This window comes from Mesoplodon mirus (assembly GCF_964341445.2).
Source record: "Mesoplodon mirus genome assembly, chromosome: 14".
Classification (NCBI taxonomy): Eukaryota; Metazoa; Chordata; class Mammalia; order Artiodactyla; family Ziphiidae; genus Mesoplodon; species Mesoplodon mirus.
The window spans coordinates 24354697-24367573 of NC_138990.1; the positions used below are offsets into that span (position 1 = coordinate 24354697).

The 12877-nt window shown below is 56.1% G+C and overlaps 1 protein-coding gene across 1 annotated transcript in view; it reads left to right on the forward strand.

Annotated features, from left to right (window-relative positions):
- Positions 1 to 12877, forward strand: part of SH3RF3 (SH3 domain containing ring finger 3) — a 209272-nt gene that overhangs the window by 143099 nt on the left and 53296 nt on the right. Inside the window, exons 5-6 of the mRNA XM_082643102.1 lie at positions 8277 to 8447; positions 9893 to 10146. Of these exons, the coding sequence (XP_082499228.1) occupies positions 8277 to 8447; positions 9893 to 10146 (425 nt within the window). The remainder of the gene's footprint in view (positions 1 to 8276; positions 8448 to 9892; positions 10147 to 12877) is intronic.

A 12877-nucleotide genomic window follows, 5' to 3' on the forward strand; every position in this document is an offset into this window, starting at 1 on the left:
TTTCCAATGTGGATTCTTTTTCTTTTTCTTGTCTGATTGCTGTGACTAGGACTTCCAGTATTATTATTATTTTTTAGAATTGGGGTATAGTTGCTTTACAATGTTGTGTTAGTTTCTGCTGTACAATGAAGTGATTCAGCTTTATGTATACATATATTCTCTCCCTCTTAGACCTCCCTGCCCCCCCTGCCCCCCCCGCCATCCCACCCATCTAGGCCACCACAGAGCACCAAGCTGAGCTCCCTATGCTATACAGCAGGTTCCCACCAGCTCTCTGTTTTACACATGGCAGTGCACATATGTCAGTCCCAATCTCCCAGTTCATCCCACCACCCCTCCCTGTGTCCACACATCCGTTCTCTGTGTCTTCCAGTATTATGTTGAACAAAAGTGGCAAGAGTGGACATCCTTGTCTTGTTCCTGATCTTAGAGGAATTGCTTTCAGCTTTTCACTGTTGAGTATGATGTTAGACGTGGGCTTATCATATATGGCTCTTATTATGTTGAGATATGTTCCCTCTGTATCCACTTTGTTGATAGTTTTTATCATAAGGGGATGTTGAATTTTGTCAAACGTTTTTTCAGTATCTATTGAGATGATCATATGGTTTTTATTCTTCATTTTGTTAATATGGTGTATCACATTGGTTGATTTGCAGATGTTAAAGCATCCTTGCATCCCTGGAGTAAATCTGCTTGGTCACAGTGTATGATCCTTTTAATGTATCAATATTTTTGAATTCGATTTGCTAATATTTTGTTGAAGATTTTTGCATCTATGTTTGTCAAGGATATTGGCCTGTAATTTTCTTTTTTTGTGGTGTACTTGTCTGGATTCATTATCAGGGTAATGTTGACCTTGTAAAATGAGTTTGGTTACCCTCCTCTTTAATTTTTTGGAAGAGTTTGAAAAGGATAGGTATTAAGTCTTCTTTGAATATTTTATGGAATTCATCAGTGAAGCCCTCTGGTCCTGGACTTTTGTTTCTTGGGAGAATTTTGATTACTAATTTATTCTCCTTACTAGTAATCAGTCTATTCAGATTTTCTGTTTCTTCATGATTCAGTCTTGGAAGATTATATGTTTTTAGAAATTTTTCCATTTCTTCCAGGTTGTTGTTGGCGTATAATTGTTCTCAGCAGTCTCTTATGATCCTTTCTATTTCTTTGGTGTCAGTTGTAACTTCTTTTTTCATTTCTGATTTATTGGTTTGGGCCAGTTCTCTTTTTTTCTTGATAAGCCTAGTTAAAAGTTTGAGAATTTTGTTTATCTTTTCAAAGAACCAGGTCTTAGTTTCATTGATCATTTCTATTGTTTTTTTTTAGTCTCTATTTCATTTATTTCTGCTCTGATATTTATTATTTCCTTCCTTCTACTAACACTGGGCTTTGTTTCTTCTTCTTTTTTCTAGTTCCTTTAAGTATAAGGTTGGATTATTTATTTGAGATTTTTCTTGCTTCCTGAGGTAGGCTCATATCCCTATAAACTTCCCTCTTAGAACTGCTTTTGCAGTGATCCATAGATTTTGGACCATTGTGGTTCTATTTTCATTTGTTTCTATGTATTTTAAAATTTCTCCTTTGATTTTGTCAGTGGTCCATTCATGTTGTTTAATTTCCATGTTTTTGTGGTTTTCCCCAATTTTCCTTTTGATTGATTTCTGGTTTCACATAATTGTGGTCAGAGAAGATGCTTGATATGATTTCCACCTTCTTAAATTTATTGAGACCTGTTTTGTAAACTGGTGTGATTAATCCTAGAGAATGTTCCATGTATGTTGAGAAGAACGTGTTTCTGCTGCTTTTGGATGGAATGTTCTGTATGTGTCCATTGAGTCCATTCTCCTCCTGAGTTTGGTGAGCATCGTTTTGGCCATTACTTTTAACCCTTTATCAGGTAGATTGCTTATCTCCATTTTGTTTAGTTCTTTTTCTGAGGTTTTATCTTGTTCTTTCAATTGGAACATATTCTTCTGCCTCCTCATTTTGCCTGACTCTCTCTGTGTTTGCTTCTATGTGTTAGGTAAATCAGCTCCTTCAGCTCCCAGTCTTGAAGGGGTGGCCTTATTAGGAGATGTTCTATGGGCCCAGAGGTGCAATCCTGCCTGGCCACCAGAGTCAGGCACTCGAGGGTCCCCTGTGTGGGCTGTGTGCAGCCTCCCGTTGTGGGGGTGCTGCAGCTACTGCTGAGGCATGCTGGTGGATGGGGCTGGCCTCCGAACGGCCATGGGCCCAGCCACAGCAGCTGCTGGGCACTGGTGGGCAGGGCTATTGCTCAGCTGGCTGTGAGGCCTAGCCAAAGTGCAGGGTGGGCGGGGCTTCATCAGGGCATGCCCACTGACACTAACAGGTTAGATGGAGCATTCCAAAATTGCACCCACCAGCCGGCGTTAACAAGGTAGCCTGAGATCACGGATATGGCTCCTACCAGAGACTCAGTCCCCAGGGAGCATCCCACCTGGTTCCCGCCTCTCTGGCAGGAAGTGGCCTGTGAGCTGCTCAGTCTGGTATTCTTGCCCTGGTTTTTAGGTTGACTGAGTCTGCACACTCACTCCCCTGAGAGCGGGTTTTCCATTCCCTGTGCTTCCGTAGTTTTCCTGGGTGTTCTCTGTTGGTTTTCAAAGCCAGGTGTTTTGGGGGCTGGTCTCTCTGAGCAGGACCTAGGGTTGGGGGCTGCGTGTGGAGCTTGAATCCCTCACTCCTCAGGGAAGAGACCCGTCCCCGGTGGTCCCTCCTGACTGGATTGCAGTGGCTGGGGAGGGGTTTTCTTGTGCAAGTCCGTCTCTGCTTCCCCTGCCCGTCTCCACGCTGTCCTTCTACCCTTCGTGGTGGAGGCTCTCTTCAGCCAGTTTTCAGGTCCCTTTCCGAGGAAGTTGTCCCACGTGTGGTTGTGGACTTGCTGTGTCCGTGCGAAGAGGCGAGCTCGGGAACTTCCTGTGCTGAGCCCTCTCCTCAGCCGATCCTGCTGATTGAGGGTCAGCGAGCGGCACGTGTCGCGCTGACCTGAGCCCGTGTGGCCCTGGCAGCTAGAAGAGCAGGAGCCGCCTCTTCCCAGGAGGAATGGAAAAGAACCTTCCTTATTTCAGAAGAAATGAGCAGGCCGTCATATGGAGGCGGAAGGGTGTGAAGTTAATGACGGTGTTAAAGTTCTTTAATCACTGCTTGATTAGCGTCTGTAGACAATTAACAGCACGTGAAGATCTTCTATAGGAAAGAGCAAGTAAATACAGTGAGTGACGGCTGTGCCCAGCTGGCTGCTGTTCCCACGGTGCCAGGCTCGGCGGTCACGGCTGCCACTGCCGGCCGAGGGCGCCGGGAAGGGGCCTGACATTCCCCCCGCCTCACACAGGGCTGCGTCTGCCTGGAGGAGGGGTCGCCTCTTCGATGGGCACGAGCGCCCCCTGCCGGCCACCGGGCTGTGGGGAAGAGGCGCTGGGATCCAGACGCCCCCACTCCTGCCTGAAATCAGTACCTTCAGTACCAACCTTGTGTGTGAATGCGCAGAGGCGAATCCCGGGCCTGCTCTGCATGTGACGCAGGACCCCCTGCGTCCTCCGTGGAGGCCTGTGCTGAGCTCAAAGCCTTTGGAAGGAGTGGAAAGGGAGGGTGGGGCGCCGGGAACCACGCAGCTGCTGCCTGCTTCTCCCATTTCACACAGGCCCGGCTGGGGCCCCCAGGTTCCATGAGGATCGAGGATTGTCCTCCAGCTTTCCCAGGATGGCAGCACGCAGTTCTGGTGGGTGCGGCTGAAGGCACGGGGTGGGAAGGGGTGCAAAGGATGCACCCTACCCTGTGGCCGCACTCGGACCTGGATGGAGTGACCAGGTGCACGGCAGGGACCGCAGAGCTGCAGGCGTCGGTCTGGGAGCCGGCTGGTCCCTCCGGGGCGTTTTCTTGAGTCACAACAGGGGAAACAGATGCCACGTTCCCTGGGCAGCGCCGCCCCAGCGCAAGCTGCACGCAGATGTGCAGGCCCCTAGTGCAGGGGAACGCCCGTGGGGAGGTGGGGGGCAGGGGTGTTCCAGGTGAAGTCAGATTTGTTTACATTCCACCGCCCCCCACGCCATGCACACTGAGAGGGTGAACTTGAAATATTGAGACCAGAGGAGGGATTACTCCTCAGAGAACAAATTTAAAATAAAGATGAAGACAGCAAGGGCATTAGTGCCCTGGTGCCACTCAGCATAGGCCCCCCACATGGAGCCCCCGCTCCCTGGCCTCGCCCCGCCCGGGCCTCTCCCCAGCCTCCCGCAGTGCCCCCCACCCCCGCCAGGTCCCTGGGGCCACGGAACCACCTGCCTCCAGCTCACTGCTTTGTAAACACAGATTCTCCATCTTTTTTGAGCCTCAGTGTGCTCAGCTGTGAAATGGGCGGGTAGCCCAGCCTCAGAGCTCACGTGGGGCTTGGGCGAGACCATGACTAATGCCAGCTTCCTGCCCTGCACCCTCGTCCTGCCTCGGCCCATGGCACCCGAGGTGGGGTGGGGCTCTGCACGCTGCCCCATGGGCACAGCTGCCTGTCAACAGCTCCCCGTCAACAAGGTAGGGCAGAGTTCTGACTCTGATGACTTGGAGGAGGAGTGCGCCTCATTCCCCCGGGGCTGAAGGCATCCTTGGAAGTAAGCCCCTCTCCCCCACGTGGTTAGTGCCCAAGGGGCGCCAGAACCAGTACGCATCCAAGAAATAAATAGCTGAAACTGGGAAGGAAACCTTGCTTCCCCCTGTTAGGCTCTGGGCGTCCCACGTGAGGAGGGGGGACGCAGAATAGATCCAGTCTGCCTGCAGACTCACTCAGGACGCTCCTCAGCAGAGCCCGTGGTCCTGGAGGCCGGCGCTCTGGCCCCCGTGGGGCCCACAGTTGGTCCAGGCCGGGCGAGTCGGCTGGTGGTTTCAGCCAGGTTCGCCTCAGTTGCCCGTTTTCTGCCTTTATGACTTCATCAGGAACCGTGGTGTGTTTCTCTAAAGTACCAGTGGGATTTTGAAAGAAGCCTCTTCTGATTTAAAGGCTTAATCCAGATGACTTGAGGCCCACGGTCTGAAGAATGCTCATTCTTGTGTGATGGGAAGATGCTGAGAAATCAACACAGACCTTGTTCCCTAATGGCTCGGGGATCCCAGAATGCTGAGAGAGACCATCACCTCGTCCCCGGAAACGTTGCTCTGTCGTCTGACGGCCGCTCCCCAGATCACAGACACACACAGGGCTCGTCGGCTCTTTGCCGAGGTCGCTGACACTCACTTGCTTTGAAAACCTGAGTTGACTCCGCCGTGGAGGTGGGTGCTGGTGGACGCTGCGCCGGGGGTGGGGGGCCCGCCCTGGGCAGCTGAGACCCCCGAGCCTCACGCTCGCCACCCGGGGTCTGTCCTCTCCCAGCAGGGACGGCGCCGCCTCCCGCAGGAGCCCCCGTGTCCACAGCTCCACGCTCCACGGCAGGTGGCCCCTGAAGTCACCCAGTCCCAGGGGCTGGAAGGGGGGGTGGGGGCAAAGAAAGAGGCCACCTGCCGGGCAGTGGTGGAGGGACCCTGACCCCCCGGGGCTGCACGCCGGTGGGTATCCATGTTAAGAGACGCCCTTTCAGCTCCCATGTGGGCCCCTCGTCCCTCCAGCCCTCCACCTCCCTCTGGACCTAGCTCCCTGTGGACCGACACCTGTGTCATCCATCCTCTGCTTCTGTTCGCCTCTTCCCTTTCCTTTCTGGAGAGCAGCCCCTCTGCCTTTCCTTCCGTCCTCCCGGGAGCACCTCCCAGGGCACCCCCTCCTCCTTCTGGTCCCAGTTATCTGCTCGGACCCCAAATGAGGAACCTCAGAGCCCGCTTCCCCCACTTATCCTTATAGCCCAGCTTGTCCAGCAGAACTCGGGGCTGGATGAAACCGTTCCCAGTGCGCACACACGTACACACAACACACACACACACACAAGTACATGCATGCACAAACACACATACACGTGCAAATACACACATGAACACGTGCATACATGCACATGCGGATACATACATACACATGGACACACGTCCACACACACACCCCTTTTTCTTCAACAGTGTTGATCTTAGTCTCAAAACCAGAGTCCCTATTTTATTCTTTCCATAAATGTTGATTGTGCATCTGCTTGGGGCAGACACTGTTCTAGACCCTGGGGTGGAGCATGAACAGAACATGCAAGTCTCCACCCTGTGGGGAGCACGCTGTGGGGGAGGGCAGGTGAGAAGGGAGAGCCCCAGGTGGAGGGGGCAGGTGCAAAGGTCCTGAGGCAGGAGTGTGCCTGTGTGTTCCGGGAGCACCTCAGTTTGCTGGGTCCCCTCAGCTGGACAGGCACACGCACGCTCTTCTGGGTGGATCCCTGGGTTCCCTCAGCAGCAGATGGACGCAGCCGCAGGGCAGCAGGTGGCCACCTGCCAGGATCCCAGCTGAGGACAAAAGATCTGCCCCAGAAAGACAAGCTGCCAGGACTCCTCACGGGAGAAGGGAACCTGCACTCTCCACACACACCCTCCTCAAGGTCGCCCGCCCTGCAGTCCCCTGGGACAGGAGCCTGGGAAGAGGGGCCTCAGTCAGCAGGACTTCAGCCCACAGACCAAGGGTTCGGGAGAGGTTGCCCAAGTCATGACGCTTGCCCACGTGTCTCCCAGCTTGGCGTCCCCCTGGCCACTGTGGGTCACCGGCAGCAGAATCAGAAAGACTGTTCTCACACCACCGAGGGGCAGAGTGAGGCGGACGAGCGAGATCTGTGTTTCACTCTGTTTCCTTGAGAGCAGGTCTCACCCTTATTGGCTCATAGCCCCCCAGGACCAGCCCGGCGGCCCTCCCCCCATCCCCTCTCCCATCCTGCCCCCCAGTGAGGCAGTCTGGGTGTGAACACAGTTTTCACGGGACTTTGGTTTATAGAGATTCCTCTTCGCCCTCCAAGAGGCCCCCGAGCAGCACACACGTGCAAGCAGAAGGATGACACCCAGCTCTTTGCTGATCGCCTGGTGTCACGTGGCGGGTGTGAATCTTCACCCCAGACAAGGAGGTCCTCCTGATGGGGCCTCGTTCACCCTCCCCGAGGGCCCGAGTCTTTCCTCCTGTCACATTTGTCTCTAAGACCCAGTCCATCCTCTCACACCAGGGGAGCAGGGTAGTGGTGAGGCCAGGCCTTCGTCTAGCAGGGCAGGTGCACCCAACTGGCATGGGTTTTGTTTAGTTTATCTCATTTTACTGAATTTTACAGCCGGGACGTCTGTGCTCTGCGGGGCTCTCCGCCTGTTCTAGCCTCTTCCTCCCAAGGCCCCTCTGAGCCAGGAGGCCTCCCTTCTCCTCGCCTCACCCCAGTGAGTTGTGTCCCATCTCTGCATCACCTGCTAAGAAGGGCCTCCAGGGTCAGGAGAGTGCTCTGGGGGTTGGTGAGCTCCTGTCTCCAGGAGCCCGCCCGGGAGGGGCAGTGTGCCCACCAGGCACGTCCTGGTAGGCGGCCCAGGAGATGACACTTCTTAAAAATGCAGCTTGGGACTTCCCTGTCGGTCCAGTGGTCAAGACTACGTGCTTCTATTGCGGGGGGTGTGGGTTCGATCCCTAGTCGGGGACCGACGATCCCACATGTTGCATGGTGCGGCCAAAACAAATGTCTTTAAATGCATCTGGTTCCCTGTTGGAGTGAAAGCCCCGCCACTTTTCCTGCCCAGATCGCATGAGCAGTGTATTTGCCTGAAACCACTCTCTCGTTAGGTCAAACTCACCCGGTCCACAAAGCCCCAAGGTAGCAGAGCACTTACAGCTGGTGCCTGAGGGTGCAGCTTCTAAGCCCTAGGCCAGGGTTCACACCACTAAATTGTTCCAAAAGGCTTAAAAGAATAGCAAAATTTCAATTAGCCACAGATCTAGGGAATCCCTAACTGGGCCGCCTTTTCTTTAAAAGGGCCCCTGAGTCTCTTCCAGCTTAGATGGATGGGTAAGCAGGCAGGTGAGATGAAACGAGGAAAACCAGCCCGGGGCTGCATAGCTCACCCCTGTTTTCCCGAAGGCTTTCTCTTGCCCAGAGCGTCAGGCATGAAGCAGAGAGAAGAGAATGAAGCCGGGGCCCACAGAGCTGGCGCCACCATCTGGTCTGGCAGGTCCTCTAGGGCCTTGGGCGAGTCGTGTGGCTGCCGTACTCTCCGCCGGCCAGCTCAGCGCAGGGTGTGGGGGCCGGCCGTGGCTGCTGGGTCACCAGGGGAGCTCGGTCCCTTCCCTGCCCGCCCCTCCTGGTAGCTGATCCCGGCTGCGCCCCCTCACCGGCCTGCCTCTCCTGCCGCAGGTACCTGGCTCTCTACGCCTACAAGCCCCAGAAGAGCGATGAGCTGGAGCTGCGCAAGGGCGACACGTACCGCGTGCTGGAGAAGTGTCGGGACGGCTGGTTCAAGGGCACAGCGCTGCGGACGGGACTCTCGGGCGTGTTCCCAGGGAACTACGTGACGCCCATCTCCAGGTGAGGCGCTCCCACGAGGAGCAGAGCCTCGAGCGGCAGCTCCACGCGGGGGCGTGCATTCCAGGGCGGGACCTCGTGGGCACGCGGGCATGTGTGAATGCATGTGCGTGTGTGCACATGTGAGTACAGTGGGTGTGTGTGCGAGAAGCACATGCCATTCACACACGTGAAGGCAAGATTACATATTCCCAGAAGTTAACCATTATTATTGAGCGGAGCATTGTGGGTGATTAATTTCTTTTCTTCCTTGTGATTTCCTGTGTTTTACAAGTTTACTGATAATTTTTATAACCTAGGAAAAGCAAGTTTAAAAATTCGCTAGAGATGACCCAGGGTTGTCAGATGTTTCCACGGAGGGGAGCGTCCACTACAGGGTGGAACCCTGGATTACCCAGCCCTGGTTCACAGCCCAGGACATGCAGGTCCACTGGAAACTCGCCCCCGGGGCCTCTGCTGTCTTTGGAACAAGACTTCCAGGAAGACAAGTGAACAATGCCTAAACCTGCTCTGATGCCGGACCGACTCGCACCTTAGAAGCAGCGGGGAGGGGAGCCACGTCACCCACGGTCCCTCCCGGAAAGGCCCACCATTTGCGAGCCCGTGGCCGCGTGGCCCTGGACGAGGAGGCCCTTCTCCCCACAGCTGCTCCGCAGAGGCTCTGCTTCCCCGGGGCCCTCCCACATGGCCCAGGACCCCGGTGGCAGTGCCTGCCCTCCCCCACATGTGGCTCTGGGACTGAGATCCTGAAGGGAGAGAAGGGACGTTTTCCCAGCTCTTAGACAAATGGAAGGCACTTGATCCCTGAAACTGGACCCCAGGAGCTTCCCAGCCCAGACCCACATGCTCAGAGCTGGTGCACGGCTCAGCGCCGGCACGTGCAGGACAGACCATCAGAGCCCGTCTCAGGGTCCTGTGCTCCTTTGTGTTCCTGGGCTGTTGACACCGGCTTCATCTGGAAAGTATGGGGCGAAACCGCAAGTTCCCCGGCGTCCCTCAGGAGCACAGGGCTTGTCTGCACCCTTTCCTGGAGGCCCCAGAGCCAGGAAGCTGTGTCCAGAGGGAGACGGGTCCTGCTTCCTGCTGCCTGCCGCCTGCCAGATGCGTCCAAACCCATTCCTTCTGCATGTGTTGGGGACACACAGCTGTTTGTTAGACTAAATCAAGGCAGTGGCTCTGGAACAAAATATCTGATTAGCATCATTTCTCTGTTTCTTAGGGTTCTCTTGCTGTTTCTCAAATATTCGCATCGAGAGACCATGCCGCTGTAAAGGGAGCTCTGCTGCCAGCCTGAGCTCTGGGCATTGCATGCCTGCAGGTGTTCTCTTGGTGGTGCTTCAGGATTTGTCCCTGGACCACGTGGCCTCCGTCTCTCAGGGCCTTCAGTGACCTGTGTGGCATGGTTGCATCTGTGCCCTCCCCTGACTTCATTCTGCTTATTTTCTCAGGGTTCCTGTAGGCGGGGCTGGGCCACCCCGGAATAATGCAGTCGGAGGGTCTCCGCTGGCCAAGGGGATGGCCACAACCCTTCACCCAGGCGGTGGGAGTCTGAGTAGCCCGGCCACAGCCCTGAGGCCGGCCCTCCCCCTCACCATGGCCCAGGCTCCGGCCCAGCACCAGGCAGTCTCACCCGCACTGAGCAGTTGTCTGCGGCACTCAGTTCAGCCGGTGGCCAGCCAAGCCCGGAGCGCCGCCCCCCCCGGTATGTAGCAGGCTACCATGGGCCTCATTCTGCTGGAAAATTTGAGGAGGGTGGTCTCAGGGTCAGAAGTCACGAGCATCCTTTTGGCCCAGGTCTCGAGCAGCCCATGGAGGGGCCCGTCGTAACCATGAACTTCTGCTAATCTTGGGGGATGTGTTCACTTAATCATGTTGGCCTGTTCTGGCAGCTGGAATGGATTAGAGAATTCACAGGTGTTTATACACTTCATGTAGCCCGAGGACTGGGTGGACCAGTGAGGTTACCTTGGCGCCTCTGGGCACCCTCATCAGCCGCTGTGGGTCACCTACATCCAAGTGCCAGGTGCTAAGGGGGGGGGTCTCCCGATTAGGCTGCACCTCCAGGTCAGAGCTGGTAATGAGACAGATGCGGAGGGTCCCTTCCTGAAATGCTTTGAGGCTGGATGGAGTGATGGCTATTAACTCTTCACCTTCACGCAGCTTCACCAATAGCCAGACTGACCGGAATTCAGGAGAATCCAGGTCGCTCCCAGTGTAGTGTGAGATGACAGAAAGTGTGGGGTGGATCGTGAAGGCATGAAGAGGGGTTAGCACGTCTTGCTTGGAAGCTTGGCAGTGAGCTAAGAGGAGCTGCTAAGCGTGGCTCACGTGATGCTCCTGGGAGCCAGGCCAGTAACTTTCCGACATGTAGAACCAGTAACATTGTCACCGTGTAGTGACAAGGGACCCAGAACAGGAGAATGTACCGCTGAATTTCACTTAAATGACACAATTCCTTTTCTCACCCCAACCTTATTCTCAGAAATCATCTCTCTTCTTCTCAAAGTAAGGCTTAAAGGACAAAAATTGTAAATTCTTTAGAGCAGCCAAGTACACTATTTTCTAGACTCTGGCCAGCCAGAGACGGCCCGCTGGGGGTCTCCAGAAAGCATCTCCTTGGTGTGAGAAGCCCACACAACACTCAGCACGGTGGGGCCACAGTCCCTCCCAGTCGTGGCCGAGGGACACGAGGGGGGCGGGTGTCCGGGCGCCCCCCGCCCCCCATTGTCGGGGAAGCATTGCTGAGCACTGGCGGGGAGCCCAGCGTTTCACAGTCGGCCCTGCTCTCAGCCCTGGGACTGGCCCTCAGGGCAGCGGGGCCGGCGGCGGGGGGGCGCTTGTGACGAGGCTGGTGAGGGGTCGGTCCCAGGCGGAGCTGCCTGTAGCACCCAGGCAGGGGGAAGGGAACAAAGGTGCAGAAGTGGGAGAAGCGCGTCCTTGTCCTCCAGCTGGAGCGGTTCAGCGAGGGCAGCGAGCAGGGCGGGTTGAAGGCCCGAGGGGCAGCAGGGGGCCTGTGCTGGGGCCCCTCCTGCCGGGATGGTGTGCGAGGACATGCCCCCGGCGGGTGTGGCGCATGCTCAGCGCAGCTGCCGGTACCGTCTGTCAGAGGACAGCCCTGGAGCGCGCAGGGCACGGAGTCAACAAGGCGAATGTGACTCATTACCAGCGGTCAGGGCCGAACTCTGGTCCAGGCCGTGGGAACGCCCAGGGCTTCTGAACAAGAGGGTGACGCTTTACCAGACGTCCCTGGGCACAGTGGGGAGGAAGAGTTGGCTTGGGGACTGGCGAGGTGCTGCTGTCCAGGTGAGAGGTGACAGTGGCCTGGCCCCAGGGATGGGGTTGCAGAACTGGGACAAAATAATGAGCTATTAGGGGGCACAGGGGCCGCATGGAAGAGCTGGGAGGGGCAGGGCTGCAGTGCAGTTTGCCGGTGTCTGGACTGGCTGCCCTGGAGAACAGCGAAGCCGTCCCCTGACCTAGAGGCGACCAGAGGGGTCTGGTTTACGGGGGAAGGTATGGCCTGTGGCTTTGAGGGGTGTAGTGGGTGCTGGTCCACTGTGGCCGTGGCTGACCTGGACCAGCCTCCAGATGTGGGGCTCCTGTCTGTGTGTGAATCCCCCCTCGCCACGGTAGGGGGCAGTGCTGCTCCTCCACGCCTGGCAGGTGAGGTGCTGGCACCGGCCTGGACTCTGGACAGACATCCTGAATGTGACTCCCTTTCAGAGGACAAAACTTGAGGGACCCCTGGATCCCTTTTGGGGATGAAGGTGGTGGTGAAACACCCAGCTTTTCAGGGGACCAGAGTGGATTTCCTGTGCCCAGTGTGCCATCATAGTGGGTACTGGGTGGACTTCCTGTGCCCAGTGCCCGGTCATAGTGGGTACAGGGTGGACTTCCTGTGCCCAGTGCCCGGTCATAGTGAGTGCAGGGTGGACTTCCTGTGCCCAGTGCCCGGTCATAGTGAGTGCAGGGTGGACTTCCTGTGCCCAGTGCCCAGTCATAGTGGGTGCAGGGTGGACTTCCTGTGCCCAGTGTGCCATCATAGTGGGTACAGGGCGGACTTCCTGTGCCCAGTGTGCCATCATAGTGGGTGCAGGGTGGACTTCCTGTGCCCAGTGTGCCGTCATAGTGGGTGCAGGGTGGACTTCCTGTGCCCAGTGCCTGGTCATAGTGGGTGCAGGGTGGACTTCCTTTGCGTAGTGCCCAGTCATAGTGGGTGCAGGGTGGACTTCCTGTGCCCAGTGCCTGGTCATGGTGCAGGGTGGACTTCCTGTGCCCAGTGCCTGGTCATGGTGCAGGGTGGACTTCCTGTGCCCAGTGCCTGGTCATAATGGGTGCAGGGTAGACTTCCTGTGCCCAGTACCCAGGGTGGACTTCCTGTGCCCAGTGCCCAGTCATAGTGGGTGCAGGGTGGACTTCCTGTGCCCAGTGCC